Source organism: Prunus dulcis, chromosome 1 (genome assembly GCF_902201215.1).
Source record: "Prunus dulcis chromosome 1, ALMONDv2, whole genome shotgun sequence".
NCBI lineage: Eukaryota > Viridiplantae > Streptophyta > Magnoliopsida > Rosales > Rosaceae > Prunus > Prunus dulcis.
In genome coordinates, this window is record NC_047650.1 from 36,637,149 (window position 1) to 36,658,312 (window position 21,164).

Consider the following 21,164-nt stretch of genomic DNA (forward strand, 5'->3'; position numbering starts at 1 on the left):
AATAATATTTTTTTAAAAAAATTTAAGAGAGAAGGGAATTCGAACTAGATGCAGAGTGGACAACACATTCTCTTTAACCAACTTAATTAAGCCCGTGTATACTTTTTGTTCCTCCATATCCTAATTGGTAATTAACGTTTTTTTTCTTTAAATTTTTACCCTTTAACAAATTAGATGGCTATATTATGTGAATAATTTAAGTATTGACAATTATAAAATTTTGAGAGTTGACCATGATTTGTAGCAAGAGGAAACCAGGTCATTTTGATATTTGTTTATAAGCTTACGTATAAAAATGTCAAGATGTTGAAGGTGCATCTAAAAAAAATATAAAGTATTAATGATTATGATAATCTCTCACTTAAGAATGCCAATTGATCAAAATCTCGGAATCAAGTTCTAATTTAGAATAGTTTAGACTATAATTTATATTTAACACAAAATAGCATATTAATTTATTTATTAGCCAAATGTTATTGCTTCTAAAACCCTAGAATTTTATTAATAATGCAATGAATAAAGAATCACACAAGTTTAGTGGTCTTCCTTTTTCTCGAAAGTTACAAGATATCTAGTGATTTAGATATTCTTCTTTAAATAATACATATTTTTTTCTATTAAAACAAACACATGCAACCATAGGGGGACACCTAGAAAACAAAATTTTCTTTTCTTCTTTTAATATGGATGGATCAAACAGAAGTTCAGTAACGTTTTATTTATTTATTAATAAAGTTATTTTGCAACATGTTTTGCCCCCTTTTCTTTTAATAAAGAATGTTATTAATGAAAAGAAAAGGCTTTAGTTTAATTAATGAATGAGAGGATGAAAGATAAACTGTACCAACCAAAAACTAGAATAAATAAATAAATGGATTTTATAATTTTATACGAACATATACGGAAAAAGTAGGGATTCTGAACAACAGATCGCGTGGCCTAATGGATAAGGCGCTCGCCTCCGGAGCGGGAGATTGTGGGTTCGAGTCCCACCGTGATCGCCTCTTTCTTTTGTTTTCATTTTTTTGGTTTTTATTTTTGTTGGATTTGTGACATATTTATTTATTTTTGGTCAGACTTTGTGATATATTTATACACAACATAAATTAAGAGAGTTTGATAAACTAGATTTTGCGCACTTTGATTTGATTTGAGATTTGACCCCAAATTTAACATTTTTGTGAAAAAAGCCTCTTATTCTCTACATACCCATTTGCCCATTTTTGCAAGTGTACTAGTTTAAAGCAAACAAATATTTATACCCAACAAAGGCCATCACTTCTCACATTCTCACTTTCATTTGCTCATTTCTTGGGTATATCTGTTTGCACCCTCATATGTCCAGCTGCATCATCCTTTATCCACCATAAGTAGAACACTGATGACACTATCATAACAGCAGCTGCACATCCAAGTGAGATCCCCACAATTCTTCTCACCCGCTTCCTCCCACGGTTCGCAGAATTGCCAGCACCCGGGACTACAAGAACGCGTTTGCAAAACAATAAACAGATTAGTTAAGCACAATTTAGTTCACTAATGAACGAAATAAGACGCATCATTCGCCTTTCTTTTTTTTTTTTGCTTGCAACGAGTGTATGCAATGCTGCATAATAATTAGTCACGTGATCAGTATGTGAATGGAGATGATAATAACCTTGACGAACATTGATTGCTGACACTAAGGGGCCATATGTGCCTTGCAATGGAATGCAGCAAGTGCCTTTGCCAGCCCACATGAAGTGGATGTTCATGATTGTGTTGGAAACGTTTGTTTCGAATGTTTTTATCAGTGCTCTCTTTGATCCCCCTGCTTCCTTCTGGATGTTGAAGTCTTGGAGGACTCTCTCACCCTTAAACAATCGAATGCAAGCATGTCATGAGGGAAGGGAAGAGAGAATAAACAAAGCAAGCAAGAGAAGGTGCAAGAAAAGCAAGCCTTAGTTACCTGAATGTAGACGTCGAAAATGCGCCTTCCAAGACCTTTCCAAGAACTTGTGTCATCTTCCATTGCTATCTCTGCAAAGTGAAGCTCAACAATGTATTTTCCATTCATCAAATCAAGGCCAAAGTACCTCAGTGAGCTTGGCGAAAGTCTTGCTGTCTTGTACAGTTCAGACTCTAGAGTTTCTGTGATTTGAGAATCTGTGCTTGCTATGTACCGAGGTCCATTCGAGTTGAAAACAAAGTTTCCTGTGCTGCTCACTGCCCATCTGGAGCTTTTGTAGAATGAAGCAGCTCCCAGTGTTTCAGAATCGTCGTCGTATTCAATGCCGGATGCAGATGTCTGGCCTGTGCCTCCACATTTAATAGAAAATGAAGCTGCAACAATACTTTTCCTGGTAAATTTTATTCAGTGACTAAAATCAAGATGAAGGGCAAGGAAAGAACTTCACTTACACAATGATGGGAGTTGATTAGTGCACTTAGCATCTCCTTGGAGGCAATTCAACAATCCAAAACCCCCCCTGACTCCATGACCATTTTAATACGGAAAATATCAGAAATACTTCTGATATTATTTATGCTCACAATTGATAAAGTTTTCACATTTTCTTCATCTTTAGTTTGAATCACAAGTATGATGTTGTTACTGAGGATATATACATATATATAACCTGTCTGGTAAACCATTTCCATTGATAGATGTACCAAGCACATTCCTGAAGAGAAAAACACAGAAACTTCTGCTGAATAATGGTACAAGATAAATTACCCTCAAAGATAGTCACATATTTTTTTTTAATATGACCGGAAAAGGGAAGGTTAGCTTACATTGAAAATCCTGTTCTGGCAAAATTTAGAGGCAAATTCCCAGACATAGGATTGAAGGAGACATCTCTGTAAGTAAACAATATATTTATCTGGTTTAATCTAATCTCTCCATCTAGGATTGGCAAAACTAAAGGTGCCACTTACAGAGCAATAAGCTTTGGAGTTACGATATTAGCAGGTAGTTCTCCACTCAAGTTATTGTCTCCAAGGTATCTGAGATCCACAAATGAACTTTTTCAATGAGGAAAATCATAATCGTGGTGAACCGAACACATTATTATACTGATAATTTCAGCTTAAAAAGTTAGAAGTAATTCATAATAATCATTTAATAACAGATGCTGCTAGTTTTATCATCCAACCCATTCAGAACTGCAGAAAGATGGCTGAATTGATTAAGAGACTAATTGAGTTTTTTTATAATAAGGTTCAAGGAGGGCATGATGCAGCAGTAGCCAAAGTCTGTTTGATTCCAATAATGCATTTTGTAATTTTAAAGAGAAAAATGCAAATAATCTTTACTTACAGAAACTGTAACACAGTAAATTCTTGGAATGAGTTTGGTATTTGACCAGTCAACTTGTTGAAGCTCAAATCCCTGTCATAGTGAAGCCATTTGGATAAATGGACATTAACACCATATGTCCATTTGAGATCATGAGGAGGAATGAATATCAAGCTACTTACAGGTATTGCAACTTAGCAAAGTTGCCAATCTGCTCTGGAATTTTGCCGGAAACTCGACAATTTCTCAAAGACCTACAACAAAATTTGAGAAATTTGTTTAAATTGTAAATTAGAGAATTGAGCAGCTGGTGCGAAGTTGAAGTAGATTTCAAAGATATAGGTCGTACAATGTGGACAAACTTGTGAGATTCTCCAAAAATCCAAGAGAAGAATCTTCTTCACCAAGATCACCAACTCTCCTACACAAGCGCATTAGAAATGAGAAATTCCAACAAACAACACAAACTAATCCTCATTGATTTAGAAATGAGAAAAGGCTTGTGCAGTAAAAAGAAGACATTCCTATCAGAACATCAGTTAGTATACAAGGAAATGAAAATGATACACATAAACCAGGGCTTACAAGATGTCTAGTTTCACCAGAGCACCAAAGTTACTCGGAATTGGGCCTTCAAGCAATGTCCCTTCAAGTCGCCTGTAAACAAGAACACGTTAGCTGTTAAATTCGAAAAGAAAAATAAAATCCAAGTGAAAATGTATTAGTGCCAATGAAATCCAAACATACAAGTCTTTGAGTTCTGCAAAAATCCCTAAGAATTCTGGGAGTTTTCCAGTGAAGAGATTATCAGATGCCCAGCTGAGACAAGAAAAGATAATCCCGCAAATGAACTTACAGATATAAAAATCAAATGCTTCAATATTTCAGAACAAAAGAGTCATATAAGTACAGAGTTTTAAGGGATTTTAAGTTGGCAAGCTCCTGAGGAATTGGTCCAGTCACTCCACTGCTGTCCAAGTATCTGAAATGAGAATACCAATGGTGCAGGGGGTCACATAAATAAAACCTATCCGAAGATAACAATCCATTTTGACACCTGCCACGGAAGAAACAGAGAAATTCATATAGATTTTTGTGAAAAACTTACAGCTCCTGTAAGGTGGTTAATTTTCCAAGCTCCATTGGCAATGGTCCAGAAAACTGGTTTGAGCCAAAACTTCTGTCAAGCACAAAAAAGAAACATAACAAAACTATTACAAAGCAAAGCAAAAGAATGAACAAAAAGCACTTATTTGAAACACTGCAGAAATGGGCTTACAGGGAAAGCAACTTGGATAAGTTCCCAATCTCTGGGGGCACAGGACCTGTCAGATTGTTTATGCCCAAGCTGCTGCTCAATTTCCCAACATACAAAAAAGTCAAAGCAAAAGATTCAATCAACATAAGAAGAAAAAAGAAAATTTTAAACCTTTGAATTACTCTACAAATTCAAATTGAAAGAATTGTATTGCAATTACAGGTATTGAAGTTTAGATAACTGTCCAATTTCAGCAGGGATGGGCCCACTTAGTACATTCTGACCAAGATTCCTGCATGCACCATGGTTCCAACATTTTTATTTTTCAATTTTAGGAAGACAACAACCAAAGCTCAAGGACTAATTTGAGATTCCTCACAAGTCTATCAGTTCCTTCAGCTCAAATAGCTCCCTGGGAATTTCACCAAGAATGTCCAAAGCATATATCTTCCTGCACACCAAGGTAAATCCGGACAGATTTTAACTTCCAAAACTTCATGCAAAGCTGAAAATTATTGTTAATGATGATGATAAACTGACAGGTGGGTGATGTGGCAGGTGCTGCCTGCACAGTCACAAAGGACACGTGGATTTGCAGTATTGGATGCCCATGTTGCATTTGGCATGCAGGGATCAATGGTAAGGCTCAGCTGATTTCCCAAGTCCCAGTGGTCTATGATCTTGTTGAGAGCAGAAACTGAGAAACAGAAGCAGCAAAAACAGTAAGCTCATTCAACCCAGAATTAATTCACAAATTGAAATCACATAAACAAAATTATGAACCGAATTGAAGCTTGACCAAAATAAAACCTTCATTTGGGTCAGTGGCTAATTGTGCAGAAACACGCTGCAATGCAGAAAGAAGCAGCAGCAAAGAAAAAGACAAATTCAAGAGACCCATTTCCAAAATTGAAAAAAAAAAACTTGAACTCATGGGTTGATTTAATTTAACAGAGAAAGATTTGCACAAGGCCGGCTAGAAATAAAAGAGAATCGAATCTGTTGTGTGAATCCAAGTACAAAAACCCAACTCAGCCATTGAAGTCTTTCTTTGTTTGACTTGCATGAACATGGTGACCACTGACCAAACAGAGCTACCCAATTGCATGCTTTTTTATTTTCTTCCGGCTTTGACGGTTCGCTTGGCGCCAAAAGCAAACTGCCAGTGTTGGGAGTTTTTTTTAACTGTGTTGACAATAACCCGAGTACGACGACGTTTTGTCCTGTTTCTTTCTCTGTTCCTGCACACCATGTCATGGTGCAGATTTTCGTTGGGTTTAATTAACTTGGTCTTTTCTGATAATGATGTCTTCAATAAAATAAATTTAGAAACAAAAACCCAATTCAGTGTTCATACAGAAACTGAAGTTACATATTTGCCTGGATTTGAATTTGATTAAATTAGGATGGTGGCTTGTTTGTTTGAGGAAATCTCCATGGGAGAGGGAGAGCTTATGCATTGCAGCTTGTGTTGGCTTTGACTGGGTCACTGGGCTGGGCTTTTAATCAGTTGCCCCAATATTGGGCTTCTAATTCTATAGTTGCCCAAAGAAATTCCAAAACTTTTCAATTTCAACACAAAATTTTAATTTTTTTAATGGTACATATTATGCAAATTTGAAATTGCAATACAACCCGTCAAGTATGGCAGAATCCTGCATGTAGTCTTTGAATTCGATTTTCAAATAAGAAATCAAATACTACAAGACCTAAAAAAACTTCGAAAATCAATTCAGTTATGAAATAAATTTGAAAATAGGCTCATGAATTGATATTATTACAATTCCCTAACAATATATTTTCGTCCAAACAAAATGAAATCCCATGGACTAAATTAAATTTAATCAAATCATAGCGACGAAAAGTGTAAGTAACTGTTTAAATTCATCACTAAATAATACATACTTGGCAAGAGACTTAGCTCAAGTAGTTATAAGAATATTTTCCTTTACATTCTAGGTTGTGGGTTCGATTTCTCCTACCCTCAATATGACTTGCATAAAAAATAATAATAATAATAATAATAATACGTACTTGTCCACTGTAAATGTCAATTATATCCTTATTTCATCAAACAATTTTAAAAGTAAGTTTATAAACTAATAACGATGTTATACTAGCCAACCGGGTGTATCTCAATGGAAAATAGTATTGATTTGCATATCGGTGGTCTTAGGTTCAAACCTTCATAACACCTTTATATTGTGTGTGTGAGAAACCCTCATCCCCCTCATAATTTAGATTATCGCTTGTATATATATATTTTTTATATAAAAAAGTTGTTATACTACCGTTGTTCATTCTTCTTTGAAGCTGAATACTGCCGTCTCGTCGTGTTCAGGCGGCTAAGCTTTATTGATTTCCGACTTTTAAGACTTTGAAATATCTTTCGGTAATTGACATCACATGTGTAATAGAAGCCAATTGTCATTAACGAATATATTCAAAATGAAATTAGGGCAAACAAAGAAACAAATTTGTGCTGCATTCCACTTTTATTACCCCTTTTCTATTATAAAGTTACAGACTTTGATAATTTGGTCGCAAATATTACCTATTCAAGCGAATCTCCTTTTTCATTCTCAATATACATATGCTTTTCCTTTCCCACTAGGCAAATTATGAACAAAGAGTACTAGTAATTATGCTTGAGTACTTAGCAGAAACCCTATCAGCAGCAGCAGCTAGCTCATCAACCTCCTTTCCTCAGTATCTGCAGGCGCTGCACGGACTTGATGAAGGTTCTGCAACATCATTCCCACACCAATATTACTCATAATTAATGTTTTAATATCTTTAAAAAAATAACATATATATAATTTATGTACCAAACCGACGAAACAAACAGAGGGAATATTATATGGGAAGACAAAAAAGCTTAAAAGCAAAAAATTTTAGCACTTACTGCCAGGGAACATCTGCAACGAGCAGCCAATCTCCATGTTTGTCCTGATAAGCAAGTATATATTCTGCACCTGCACCACCACCCTCTCTGCCACCTGATCTTTTGCCTGTGTGTTTAATTGAAGCATTATATACTTAATTAATAATAATAAAATGAAGCAATCAATCACTTAATTAGTACTTACATTTGGAAAACATGGTTATCAAGGTGTCTTTGAGCGTCTGATAAGAGTGATGAGGCCTTATATCGATCTTCCTCACAATTCCCACCCCTTCCATCTTCACCTTCACCAACATGGACATGGGCATGGAATTAGCTTCCAATATCTGATTCTGGTGATGAGGGTACTGATGATGATGGTGATGATCATGGCCGACGCCGTGGTGTTGATGAAGCATCTTTTTCCTCCATGATTTTATTGGTGGCCACCCAACTACATGGTTTCCTTCTCCTTCATTTCTGAGTTGCACATTTGATAAACACATCCTTGATTAATAATTAACTAGTGCATGAAATACAAATGAAACTACTATATAAGGAAAGCTTACTTTAATTACACTATATAATTATGCATATACTTAATTCGTAATGTTCTCTTCTCAAACTTATGTCGACATACACTTCAACTACACGTTCAAACTCGTAATCAATGGCTTATGAGTAATGATACTTACTTGGTAATGACACTGACAGAGTCTCTTCTCTTTTGCCCTTTCTCATCACCTTCCTCATTTGGCTGGCCACTCCACAACAGCAAGGGCAACATTTTCGACTCATTTCCAGCACTCTCATCAAAAGCCAAATCAAAACTGCGCTTGTTTCGAACTTGGTTTTTTGTGCTTTCCAAACCCAAACCCACCAATATCTCTTTCTTCTCAACCCCATCCCCATGGTTGCGCATGTCAAACCCTTTAACAGGATTGTGAACTGGAAGAGCCAGAGAAAGACCCAATTGGAGCTCCATAACATACAACTAATCAACAAGAACACCGACAAAGAATAATATGGAGAGGCAGAGAAAATTAGCAAACAAAGCAGGAAAGTTTGGCTAGTGATGAGATTATACTTGAAATGGTTATTTATATACAATTCTGAGAGAGAGAGAGAGAGAGAGAGAGAGAGAGAGAGAGAGAGAGAGAGAGGTGATGGAGATGGAGAAGAACCATTGTCTTGGAGAAAAGAAGAAGTTCGGGACAGCATGGAAGTTGGGTCGGGTAAAAGTTGAGCAGCGATGCAGACAGGTGAGCAAAGAGTGCACCAACGTGCTACAAACGCAAAGACTCAAGTACCCACACTATCACTCACTCCTATTCAACCTGCCACATTAGTCCTAGTCTCTCTCTCTCCCCTATTCAACCTGCCACATTAGTCCTACTCTCTCTCTCTCCCCTATTCAACCTGTCACATTAGTCCTACTCTCTCTCTCTCTCTCTGTGGCTTGACTTTTCTAAACTATATTTTTTTCTTTGCTAATATATAATATCTCTGCCAACAGGATCCAACTCATCGAAAAAGTCTTGATTTGTAGATTATTGGTCTCAAGTTTAAAATCTTATGACATCTTGATAATGTGTCTGTGAGAAATTTTACTCTCTTTTGTAGTTTAGACTATGATTTATATATTTTTTTTAAACATATATAATATCTGGAGTATTATTTTTTGCGTAAATATTGAAATTATTTTACTTTCTAATTCTTTATGTATATTTTTACAATTTGTAATTCAATACCTGAAAAATAAGAAGGTGAAATGGAACAAGATTTTAATAAATTAAACAATATTTGCAAACAATCATAGTCATGTTCTGCTCAACTAACTTGGCCAGTTACAACTCTTGATGAGTGTAATATAATAGTTAATTAATCTAAACTAAACATGTTGAATAATCAATATGCATACATGTCGGGAAAAAGCCGTCAAACACATGATGATGCATGCATAAACTGTTTAAGTCCATCGTTCAAACTTCCATAATAATGGGACTCAAAAGTCTGAAACATTCCCCCTTGACCTTGTTCATCGTCCAAATCATTTTGATCCATCCTCAAAACCTCTTCATCTCCAAATTAAAATAGTAAAGATTCTCTTTGTCGGAGTTTACATATAAAACCCAATAAATATATATTATATGACCAATAATATTGGACAAAACAACCAACAACATATGGATACGTTTGGTATGTGTTGGCTCCAAAATCCAAATTCAACTAAACTAAGGGGTCTCTATGTGTTGCTTTTGCAGAGGGCATGCGTATATACATGCATAAAGGCCCACGTGATGTTCACGTGACAACGAGCATTGGCCAGGACCTATATGTTTGTGAGTGCATGCAGGTGCAGACCAGCATGGGTTGTGTGGTTCGACCCACACGTTTCAAGCCAACTAACTTCAATGATCGGTCTTGTCAACCCTGTCTGAGTGGCGCTCGTGTGTACTTGGTGGAACCCAAATTCTTTAACACTATTTAATTTATATGTCCCATATTTTAGCTGGCATTTTGTTTTTCCAAGACATCATGAATCAGCGGCTTTGCCATGCAAATTCGACCGACTCTCTCAAATGTTGTCATTTAATTTGAGCAGATGAGTATACTGCATGAAAGAAAAAAGGAAAAGAAGCAAGTTGAATTGATTAAAGCTGGGAGGTTCATGATGGAGAAGGATTATGGGTAATGCTCCACTAATCTGAGGTTCCCAAGTGAGATTAAAGTTTAGATTAGTTTAATAATGTTATTTTGTCTTTGGTGTCCCCGAAATTCGAGAGAAACTTCCCTGCAACATGTTGTATGCATTTTTTTCTTTGTGTCTCTCTTTACGCGATTAATATGTGTACGACAAAGTTGCATGCATTCTCAAATTTAGTACAAGACTTTAATTTGTGTTGAAGATAAGTTTCTCTATGTAGTTAGAATAACTTTTTACATGTAAAATAAAGGGTTGGACTAGCCTAACCTCTACTTTAATTGGCCAAACCTATTCTTTGATCCTTGCCTAACAAACAGGACCAATATATACCAAATATAGGAGAAGCCATAGCAATGCCATCAAGTTAATTTAATTCATCTTTCGGCTAAAAAGCTTAATCAAAATTTGACCTAGTTTTAGACATGCCTAGAGTCGGGGCCAAGCTCGGAAGCTCCATCAAAACAAGGGACCAAAATTGATGGTTTAGAGTCTAGATATCCAAATATTCAAGAACCTTTGAGTATGAAAAATCAGTTTGGGTTACTTGACCTAATAAACTCAACCACTACTGAGATCAACCCTCGCTCGCATGTTATGTGCAAAGTCTGTCTGGCCACCCTTAGGAAAATCTAAAGGACCCACATGCCTTATGCTTTGAACTTTGAAGGTACGTAAGTGTTAGTGGGAAGCATTTTAATTTAAAGATCAAAAGTAGAGTGCTCAGTGTTCATGTTCTTATCTCTTTAGAGAGGTCCCCTCATAGGGGGAGGGACCAAAGTATCCAAAAACAACTTCTTCTCCCAAATTAAAGGGACGCCCAAGGTGCTTCGATCCTTGGCTTTTGGGATAAGAGAATATGATGACCTAAATTGATAGAGACCCATAACTCTCTATTCAAAGTAGACTTGTTGTATGCTAATGTCTTGTTCATGACCTGCAATCTAACTTAAATTACTAATGAAAGATCCATGTGCGATGAGGACATTACGATCACCACCACCTTACTTGGTTTCCTGGAAGGTTCGTGTAAATATACATAGCAAACAAGCCAACCAAAGCTTGTGGAGTTGGATCAAAATGTAGAATACAATTCAAAAGGTTACACCACGTTGTGTTGACCGAAAGTAACGTTTTGTTACAAAACTTATGTTGTTAGACTACGAATTTAATAAGATGATAATGTTAGTTTTTAAAACTAATAAAATTATCAATGTATGAGAACCCGACTCATTGAATTCATGGAACAATTGGTTCGAGTTTTGTTTGATTATTTCTGTTTAGGTTGAAGTCCAAGGTTAATTATTATAAGTTTTGTAGTGTGAACTTGTATTTCATAATTAGATTCGTTTGCTAATTATTAGGGTTTAATCTAATCTTGCAAACAGCCGCAAAAAGGTCATTTCAGTGAGGGGGGGTTGGGGCACCAAGAAAAGTACTTTTAACCATCTTGTTTTGTTTTACACATCAAATGGGTTTTAAGAAGTAAATTGCGTATACAATCTGAGTCATCTTTACACGTTTAACATTTCAATATGTGTGTGAAAATGATTTATCTTTCTTTGAAGTTTTGTGTTCAACTATCATGATTAAAGCTTTGAACTCAGCCCAAGAAGATGCCAACCCTTCATCATTGTTCATACTTCAATGGGGACCAGAGGAGAGGTAAAACGCAGGAGGACAGAGGGAAAAACCCAGTGACAAAGAAATTCATCAATGCCAAAAGAAGCAACTGCAAGTGGAAGGAAGGTGGGCCCCAAAACAAGAACAAAGGACAAAAAGGAGCCTCCCCTTCATGTCAATGTCTTTGCAAATTAGTAACGACCATGCTGATTACTAGTTTGTTAATCTGAATTAACAGTGAGTTTCATTTGTTGAATGAATGAATGGAGTTGATGATAGGGTCATTCTGGTGTATCAGACGGAATATATATTTTTCTTCTTCTTGTTATAAAAATAAGGCAAAAAAGTTATTTTTTGTTCATGTAGTTTACTATTTTTACCACTAAAATCCCTGCAATTTCGATTTCATCATTTTTGTCCATGTACTTTGAATTCCATGCAATTCAAAGACAACTCCCAATTTTTTCTCAAATTACTCTAATATGGAGGGGCATTTCACTCCAACTTACAGCCCCTCCACAACCACCCAGCAACCCCTCCAACTACATGACAACCACCTTCTCCCATCCCTTCCCCTCCTGATCTCAACCTCCTCCTCCTAACTCAACCCGCTCGCCACCCCCACAGCCACCTTATCCCCACCCTCCACGGCCACCTTTTTGCCTCACAGACACACACACACACATTCTCTCTCTCTCTCTCTCTGTTACTTATCAAACTCCAAACCTAATTCCATGCATTGTCCAAAACCTCTCCTCATAAACCCAAGGTAAAAGACTTTGAGGTTTGAAAGCATAAGAAAAGCTACAGTATGGGCTACTGAGGGAGTGGTAGTTTTGTGGGTTTGGATTAAAATGCCCCTTCATATTAGAGTAATTTGACCCAAAAAAAATTTGGGATTGTTTTTGAATTGCTTGGAATTCAAACTATAGGGACAAAATTGATCAAATTGAAAGGGCCTTAGTTATAAAAGTGTAAACTAAAGGGACCAAAAATGAATTTTACCTAAAAATAATGATATGATTGTATAAGAATTGCTCGTATTAGTGAGCATAGATAACAAGTTTTAATGGGTTGTTCAAAGAAATGTGGATTCACAACAATTTTTTTATGGCTGTTAAGTGCGTGAGAGTTTATAGTTTCAGTTGTAATGAGCATTTATTCCCACACTTGAAGTGGGAGTTCGAATCCATCTTCTCATTTAACTTCATTCTTGTTATAAAAAAAAAATAATAAAAAAAAAGATTTTGATTTTGATTTTTTATACAGAATTGTACTTTTATTATTTTTTGTAACTTGAGATATATTAACAATTGCAGGAATCGAATATAAAACATTGGTTGTATATACAAAACCCATGTGAGTAGATCTAGCAATATTATATACGATATGAATTCACATGAAAAATTACGGTCTTTAATAACCCGTTAACATAATAAGTCGTTTGGTACCAACTCGTTAGTTTAACGTGTTGTTTCATATCAACCCATTAGCTTAACATGTCATGTCAAATTAAATTGGAGAACAAAAAAGAGGACCAATTTTCCAAGTGTACTACATGTAAGCTAGGGCATTGTTTGAAAGTGCTTTTAGAAAACATTTTAAACTATAAAATTTTTAAGTGTTTGACATAAATTTTTTTATCAACCACACTAAAAAAAATGTTGCAAGAAAAAAGAAAAACTTACCTATATCCGTCTCATGGGCAGGTCCTAGGGCAAGGAAGACTACTGCCTACCCCAAATTTTTCAAAAAGAAAAAATACCCACATGTAATGGTCCAGCCCATCATGTGAAACATAAGAACCTATGCCCACCCGAAAAGCAACCCACATGCATGCATAACTCAAAATTTATCTCCTCTTTAATTATCTTCTCTTACTGGGTTTCTATTAAATACACGTATACATCTATAATTTTAGGCAAAAAGTTACTTTTGGTCTCTATGGTTTATCACTCTTATCACTAAGGTCTCTGTAGCTTCAATTTGAACATTTTCATCCCATTAGTTTCAATTTGACACAATTTAAGGAAAATCCTCAATTTCTGTCAAATTCTTTTAACTTCTGTTACCTGTGGATGGGTAATATAGTCAGCAAATATTAAAAAATTAATTCTTTTTAAAAATAAACAATACAAAATGGAAAAATTAATAAATAAAAAAAATATCTTCTTCTCCCATCCCTAGAAGCCTTCGTCTCTGCTGTATATCTCTCTCTTCATTTCTCCACCACCTTATATCACCCTACCCCTAGCCGTGACCCACCCAACCCCATCCCTACCGACAACCCAACAACAGTGCACCGACCCCCTTCATCCCTCTATTTCTCTCCGATTTGGCCTTCCACCTCACCGCACCAAAGCCCGTTAATCATCCCTCCACCACCCTAACCTAAAACTAGATATTCTCCAATATACAGCTTTGTTCATCAATCGATTTTTAATAACTTGGAGATAGCTATAGATTTTACCCTTCCCAACTTCAAGTTCTGTTTCTCAAAAACACCATCAAATAAGCCCTAAGAAGTGAAAATAAAATTGAAATAGGAGTAGTTCTTGGTGGGTGCGCTGGGTTGGAGCGATTTTATTTTTTTTGCAGATCTATTGGCCATATTGTAATAATTTATGAGCAATGTGGTCTTTTGCTTGCACTCAATTTTTTGGACTGGACTTGAGACAGAGAGACAGAGAGACAGAGATATAGGTAGGGTGTCTTGAGAAGTTTTGTGGTGAGAGGGTGGTAAGGGTTGGTTGCTGGGTGGGTGATATTGGGCGGTGGCTTGTTAGATGGTGTTAATGATGGGAGGGGGAGGGCACGGGAGTTAAAAAGGAATGAATTTTTGTTATTTATTATTAATTTTTTTCATTTTGTATTTGTTATTTTAAAAAGGAATGAATTATTTAATAATTTGACCGAATTGGCCCTTCATAAGTAATGGAAGTTAAAAAAATTTGACAGAAATTGAGAGTTGTCCTTGAATTGCTTGAAATTGAAACCACATAGACTTTAATGACAAAAGTGATAAACCACAGGAATCAAAAGTGACTTTTTGCCTTCATTTTAAGATGTTGTATATGACAACATTGAATCTAATATATTTTAAATAGGTTAGAAGTTATGCGTTATAGTTTAATTAAGAATGAATTATAATTTGAGCATTGATGCTATTATGAGAGTTTATTTGATTTTTTGTTGGGATTTTTGATTCAATAGGTTATCCTTTGTTATGTCAGATCACAATTTGAACCCCAAGAAAACAAGGAATTTGTTGTCTTTTTTTTTTTTTTTTTTTTTTGGTTGTTGTTGTTGTTGTTGTGGTGCTAAGCTTTTATTTATGTAAGGTTAATGACTCAAATGGTCCTCAAACTTATACTCGATTTACATTTGGTCATTCAATTAAATTATTAGTTCAAATGGTCCATCAACTCTATATTATTTGGTTAATTGGTCCTACTGTTACATTCTGTCAATGTAAGGTTAAAATCGTCCATAACTGTCCTATGTTCCCCAAATAGGTGATAAAGTGGTGATAAAGAGGTGATAGAAATTGTTGTTTGTGTTTACCTTTGGTTTCTTGTTTTGTTTCATTTCTTCTACTTTTCTTTACTCATTTCTAGTATCCTAATTTTATTTTACCTTTGTGTTGTGTTAAATAAATGTTATTTACGTACTCAAACTAGAACTTTGTATAAGCCTCCAGTTCCTCGTTGGAACAATCCCGTATTTACAAATCTATACTCCAATAGATTCGTACATTGGCGGTATTTTAAATAGGATGATTAACACATTAATTTGTGCATGCCAATTATTAATACAACATCAAGCAATGCATTATAATCCAGTACCAAGGAATCCTCCAATTGAGACAAAAACCTATTTGATCTTTAACATAAGGCTCTTTGAATACCAGTCAATCTAGCTAGAGTAAGAGCTTTCTTTCGTTTCAAGTGACCAAAAATATTTTTGTTCCACTATTTTAGAGGAGCAATTAACCCATAAGACTTATCAAGAGCATAACCAGGAATCAGCCCTCATTTTTGCGTCACAAAATCTTTGAAACTTCTGTGTTGCATCCACATCACTTCAAATCTAAAGAGTCTGGCATTTGCAAAGGAGATCATGCGGGACTGCATAGAGATTTTAATGGGACAATGGTAAAATATAATTAGGATACTAGAAATGAGTAAATAAAAATAGAAGAAATGAAACAAAACAAGAAACCAAAGGTAAACACAAATAGAAATTTCTATCACCTTTTTTTTAATTTTTTTTAATGAGATAGGAGGGACAAACCCCAAAAAGAAACAACAACTAACTAGAACAGATCAAGCGAGGCCTAACAACTCTTAAAAAATCATCCTCCAAAAAGGAACTAACCCAAGACGGGGCCTCATCCAAATAGCTAACCTCCAAATCCAAGTTAAAGCTCCAGTTAGCCATACGATCAGCTACAATATTCATTTCTCTGTAAACATGAGCAAGGTGACAGTTGCCAATACGCTTCATAAGAACACAACAGCTCTGAACTAACGCAGCAAGAGGATGACAACTCAAGGTACCAACTTGCTGAACAAAAGAAACAACAACTGTAGCATCCATCTCAATAAGAAGATTAAAGATACCTTTATCATAAGCCAAATGCAGCACAAAATAGAAGCCCTAAAGTTCAGCCTCAAGGATCTGCCCCTTGCCTAAATTCGCAGCAAAACCACAGATCCAATTGCCATTAGCCCAACGGATCACTCCACTAGTACCAATACAACCTGAGGCTGCTCTCCTAGAATTTCTATCACCTCTTTATCACTACAGCATCACCACTATATCACCATTGTATCACTACGTTCTCACCTATGTATCACCACTATATCACCTATTTGGGGAACATAGGATGGTTATGTATAGTTTTACCCTTACATTTAACTGCAACATTGACATAATGTAATGGTAGGACTAATATACTGAATAATATAGAGTCGATGGACCATTTGAATGAATAATTTAATTGAGGGGCCAAAATATAAATAAGGTATAAGTTTGAGAACCATTTGAGTAATTAACCCTATTTATGTATAGAAATGTATTTGAAGGTAAGACTTATTACGTCCCCCTGACTATGTGTATCTTTTTATATTTATTAATGAAATTCACTCATGACGTTGAATTTTTATTGTAAATTTTGCCAATCGGATTTCGAATCCTGAATCTACCACTCATAAGGTGTCTCACATATAACCCATGTGCCACTCACATGACATTCCAAAGTGTGAGACAAACTGGAATTTTACTCGCAAGAAAGAAACAGTGAGAAGTAGACCATGGAATATTCTCTTTTTTATTTTCTATTTTATTTTCCCCGCAAGAAACTTCCATGAATTGAATTGTAGTGGTGGAGTGGAGGAACGCGCCATTGCCTGCCGGGTCAACTACATCAAATTAGCAAAACAGCCAAAAATATCCATTGACTTGACGACGAAAAGCCCAACTGAGCCACACACAAAAAATCACAATCCCAGTCTCAGACAGGCCGAGTTGACCCGTACAATACCCGACTCACCTGCCCCAACCTCAACCGGATCCAAATATCACTGGATCCGAGCCCAATTTACTCGACTTTGCTTTGACTGTGTCATAATCGGACCTGGCCATTTCGACCCGCCCCAGATGAGCTTCGTCTCACATTTGAATTGAATTCATCGTTCCTCTTCCCTAACGTTGAACTCTCTCTCTGTTCACAACCAGAGACTCAGAGAGAGCGAGAGAGAGACCAGAGATGTCTCTGAAGGCGTCGAGTTCGGGCAATAATTTGATACTGCCAGTATCGGATTCTCCAAGAGACCTGGAGAGAGAGAGACTCGTCGGAGACGATAACGATGAGAAGCTTTTCAGAGGATCCGCCATGACCAGACGTGGAGCCTACGCTGCAATCTCTTACATGGCCTGCGCAGGTAAATTACGGAGCCTGCAATTTGATGCTGCATAGTGAAGCTTTTTGTTCCTAAAAATTAAAAATTCAAGTTTAAAGGGATGAAAGTCAGATTTCAAAAAGTTTGAAGAAAATTGGGAGCTGTTGTATGCCATAATTTACTGGGTTCAGAATACGATTGGGCGAAGTCTGTGCTTGATTTTGTTTTGTTATGAATTTGGATTTTTCGAATTTCTACTTGGGATTGGCATAGTTTTTCAAATTTTGAATTTTTGTTGAGTTATTTGTTCCCATTTTTTTGTGCAGTGTTATTGGTGATGTTCAACAAAGCAGCTCTCTCTTCTTATAAATTTCCGAGTGCAAATGTTATCACACTCTTTCAGGTACCATCCCAACTGAATCCTACAGTAGTCTTTCATGTTTTGAGAATTAAGTTAATTAGTGAAATTTTAAGCGAAATCATCCTTTCAAAAAGTTAGCCGGGCCAAACAGCCTTGAGCAGACACAGAAAGCATTGAAATTTCTGATTACGTGAGCTAAACTTGACCTTCTGGTTGCTACTGCAGATGATATGTTCATGTGGTTTTCTCTATGCCTTGAGACGCTGGAAGATGATTTCTTTCACCGTAGGTGAATCTTTGACCATTTCTGATGACAATATCACAACACTTGTACCGTTAAAGACATTGAAGAAAACCCTTCCTCTTGCCGGAGCCTATTTGCTGTACATGGTATGCATTGTGTAATCTAAAGTCGCGCATTCTCTTTTTTTTTTTTTTTTTTTTTAAAATAACATTTTTGTGAAAGGAAACATAATGATGCGTTGATTCCTCTTAGTTAGATTGTTTTGGTCGGTAACTATTATTCAATAGTTTTCTTAGTTGTATTTGTGATTAATGTTTGCCCATTCATTTATTTATCCTTGAAAGCTAGCCTCCATGGAGTCTGTCCGTGGAGTAAATGTTCCCATGTACACCACCCTCAGGAGGACTACTGTGGTATTTACAATGGTTATGGAGTATATTTTGGCTGGCCAAAGATATACATCTCCTATTGTTCGAAGGTAAATGGCCCTTTTGTTTATAATTTATTCTTCATATGCTGATGTTAATAATGTACAGATCATCTGCTCTTCTAGATAGACAAAAAGAATTGGATGGTTTCTTTTTTATTGGATGAAAGTTGTGAAAGCTGACTTGTCAGTACTTTTCTTTATGGTCGTGAATTGGTCCAGTGAGAAAGTTTTACATTATGCCATGAATGAATGAATGAATGTAATGAAAAATGCTTCTGCATTTTGTGTTTTACTTTATTGACCATCTACCTGATTTTCTCATTTAACTGAAAATTTTAAGGTTGTTATCAGTGTTGGACTGATCGTTCTTGGTGCATTCATTGCCGGAGCTCGGGATTTGTCATTTGATGCCTATGGCTATGCTGTTGTTTTCTTATCTAACATCACAACAGCAGTATATCTTGCAACCATAGCCCGTATTGGTAGTACTTTAACAATTTATCCTTTTGGGAAATCTTTCACTACATTTCCCCTTATTAGCTTGACAGGTTTCTAAGATATCGAGTGTTACTTTCTTTTTCTCAGGGAAATCCAGTGGCCTTAATAGCTTTGGCCTTATGTGGTGTAATGGTTAGATAAAACATCCTGACTCAATTTTTGTCCTTTGGATTTTTCTAATTATTATTTTTTGGTTTGTGCATAATTAGGAGTTTTCATTAATTAAATTCCAACTGTGACATAAAATGGTACTGTTTTCTCTATGATAGGAGTCATATGTGGGCCGGCTTTGCTGTTTTTGACTTTTATTCGTGGTGACTTGAAGACAACAATCGATTTTCCTTATCTGTTTTCACCTGGTTTTATGGTACTTTCTTTACCAACAGCACTCTTCTCTGCTAATATATATAAAACTTAACGCTTTGAAAGTTGTCTTGCTACTCCTGAAATGTGCCTTATCTGCATTTTCTGCATGGCATTGTGGTTTTGCTCGCTTATAAGCTATGCATGCTTATTTTAAATATGCTATCTTCTGGTACACTTTATGCCCCAGTGATTGCATTTTTATTGAAAGGTTTAGTTTACTGGTATTTGACAATTTTTTTATTATGTAATTTGCTGTTAACATCATTTTACTTGCAGTTTGGTTCATGGGTTCCCTGTGTATGATATTGTTCCAGTGCGATATTTATTTGCAGTTAGCTATTTAATTGAACTTAAGATAAATCTGCCATGTTTCATGTAGAGCTTCATTGATTTCTTTCGCCTCCAGCTGTCTGTGTGGGCTGCATGGATTAGTGTTATATATTATGCTTGAAATTGGTGGAAGTGGGGCGTTTGGACCTTTGAATTATTTTTTCATGTTCAGTAGTTTTAAGTTTTGAAACCATACAGAATGAGTTTCAATGCTATTTGTAAGTAGCATTTTACATCGTCATTTGCGGTTGTTGGCATCTCATGGATTCATTCAACTGACGTCAATCGCCCAAGTATACCATGCCTATTTTGCTTCTTCTTACAGTACTTAAATAAAACTTCCAAGTAGGGTTTTATTGAGAGACATTGTTTTTTCCTTTTTTTCTTTCTTCCTCCTTTTGGCAGGCTGTCTTGCTTTGTTCCTGTATACTGGCATTCTTCTTGAATTACAGCATATTCCTGAACACAACTCTAAATTCAGCGCTCACACAGACAATTTGCGGCAACTTGAAGGTTTGTTTTGGCTAAATTTATTTCTCAGATGTATTACAACATAATTTAGCAGCCTATGTACGATGTTTTCTTATCTTTATTCAAGCTCTTATATGTTTTGGTGACTTAAACTGGTATAGGATTTTTTTACCATTGGACTTGGCTGGATGCTATTCGGTGGCCTTCCATTTGATATTGTAAGTGCAAGCTCTTCTTCATTCTTAAAAAAAAAGAACTTGTTTCTCTTTCTATTTAGAAATTGATGTCTGTTTTTTGTTTGTTCTGCTAGTTGAATGTTATTGGGCAATTTCTGGGTTTCCTTGGCTCTGGATTGTATGCCTACTTTAAGCTCATAGGGAAGTAACCTTTTCAACAAATGGCTGGTTTTCTCCGCCGAAGATGATTAGTTGCTGCTGCCCTTGTTTCGGCCACCAATTTTGATTTTTTGATTATGGGGCTACTAGAAGTGAGATGTGACACTGTTAATACAGAAGATTTCCGCGCAGCGGATAAAACTCAAAACTGGAAACTAGGCCTGCTACTTTTGCCCTGTAATTATTCTTCCATATGGATAGGTGTTAGAAACAATGGTGGCAATTTGGCATTGGGAGCTGCTTGCTCATCTAATATATATATTTTTTAAAGCTTGACGTTGTGAGCCTTTCTTATTCCAAGGTTTTCAGTCACACATGCTCACTTTCTTTTTATTTATTTTTAATACAAATGATATTGGGGGATGGGGATTCTTGCCTTTAAGGCTTTTAACAAAAGGAGTTTTTTTCTTTCTTTCT

General features: G+C 36.0%; 2 protein-coding genes and 1 non-coding gene across 3 annotated transcripts; 2 read left to right on the forward strand and 1 right to left on the reverse strand.

The window, feature by feature from the left end:
• Positions 1-928: 928 nt before the first annotated feature.
• Positions 929-1,001, forward strand: TRNAR-CCG. The gene has a single exon. It is a non-coding gene; the product is annotated as a tRNA-Arg (tRNA).
• Positions 1,002-1,262: 261 nt separating this feature from the next.
• On the reverse strand, positions 1,263-8,517 carry LOC117614409 (probable LRR receptor-like serine/threonine-protein kinase At1g56130). The gene is made up of 24 exons (XM_034343210.1): positions 8,118-8,517; positions 7,628-7,902; positions 7,444-7,537; positions 7,236-7,282; positions 6,671-6,722; positions 5,349-5,425; positions 5,079-5,235; positions 4,918-4,989; positions 4,759-4,830; positions 4,560-4,631; positions 4,389-4,460; positions 4,191-4,262; positions 4,028-4,099; positions 3,866-3,937; positions 3,630-3,701; positions 3,463-3,534; positions 3,302-3,373; positions 2,920-2,988; positions 2,776-2,841; positions 2,619-2,663; positions 2,403-2,468; positions 1,949-2,333; positions 1,658-1,853; positions 1,263-1,480 (listed from the first exon to the last, which is right to left on the reverse strand). The coding sequence occupies exons 1-24, from the start codon at positions 8,405-8,407 to the stop codon at positions 1,305-1,307; spliced, it is 2,715 nt and encodes a 904-aa protein (XP_034199101.1). The 5' UTR covers positions 8,408-8,517; the 3' UTR covers positions 1,263-1,304.
• An 8,769-nt stretch (positions 8,518-17,286) lies between these two features.
• On the forward strand, positions 17,287-21,047 carry LOC117636426 (UDP-N-acetylglucosamine transporter UGNT1). Its single transcript, XM_034370912.1, has 10 exons — positions 17,287-17,694; positions 17,979-18,055; positions 18,239-18,403; positions 18,602-18,735; positions 19,039-19,169; positions 19,273-19,317; positions 19,455-19,552; positions 20,287-20,394; positions 20,514-20,570; positions 20,663-21,047. The coding sequence occupies exons 1-10, from the start codon at positions 17,520-17,522 to the stop codon at positions 20,735-20,737; spliced, it is 1,065 nt and encodes a 354-aa protein (XP_034226803.1). The 5' UTR covers positions 17,287-17,519; the 3' UTR covers positions 20,738-21,047.
• The last annotated feature ends 117 nt before the right edge of the window (positions 21,048-21,164 follow it).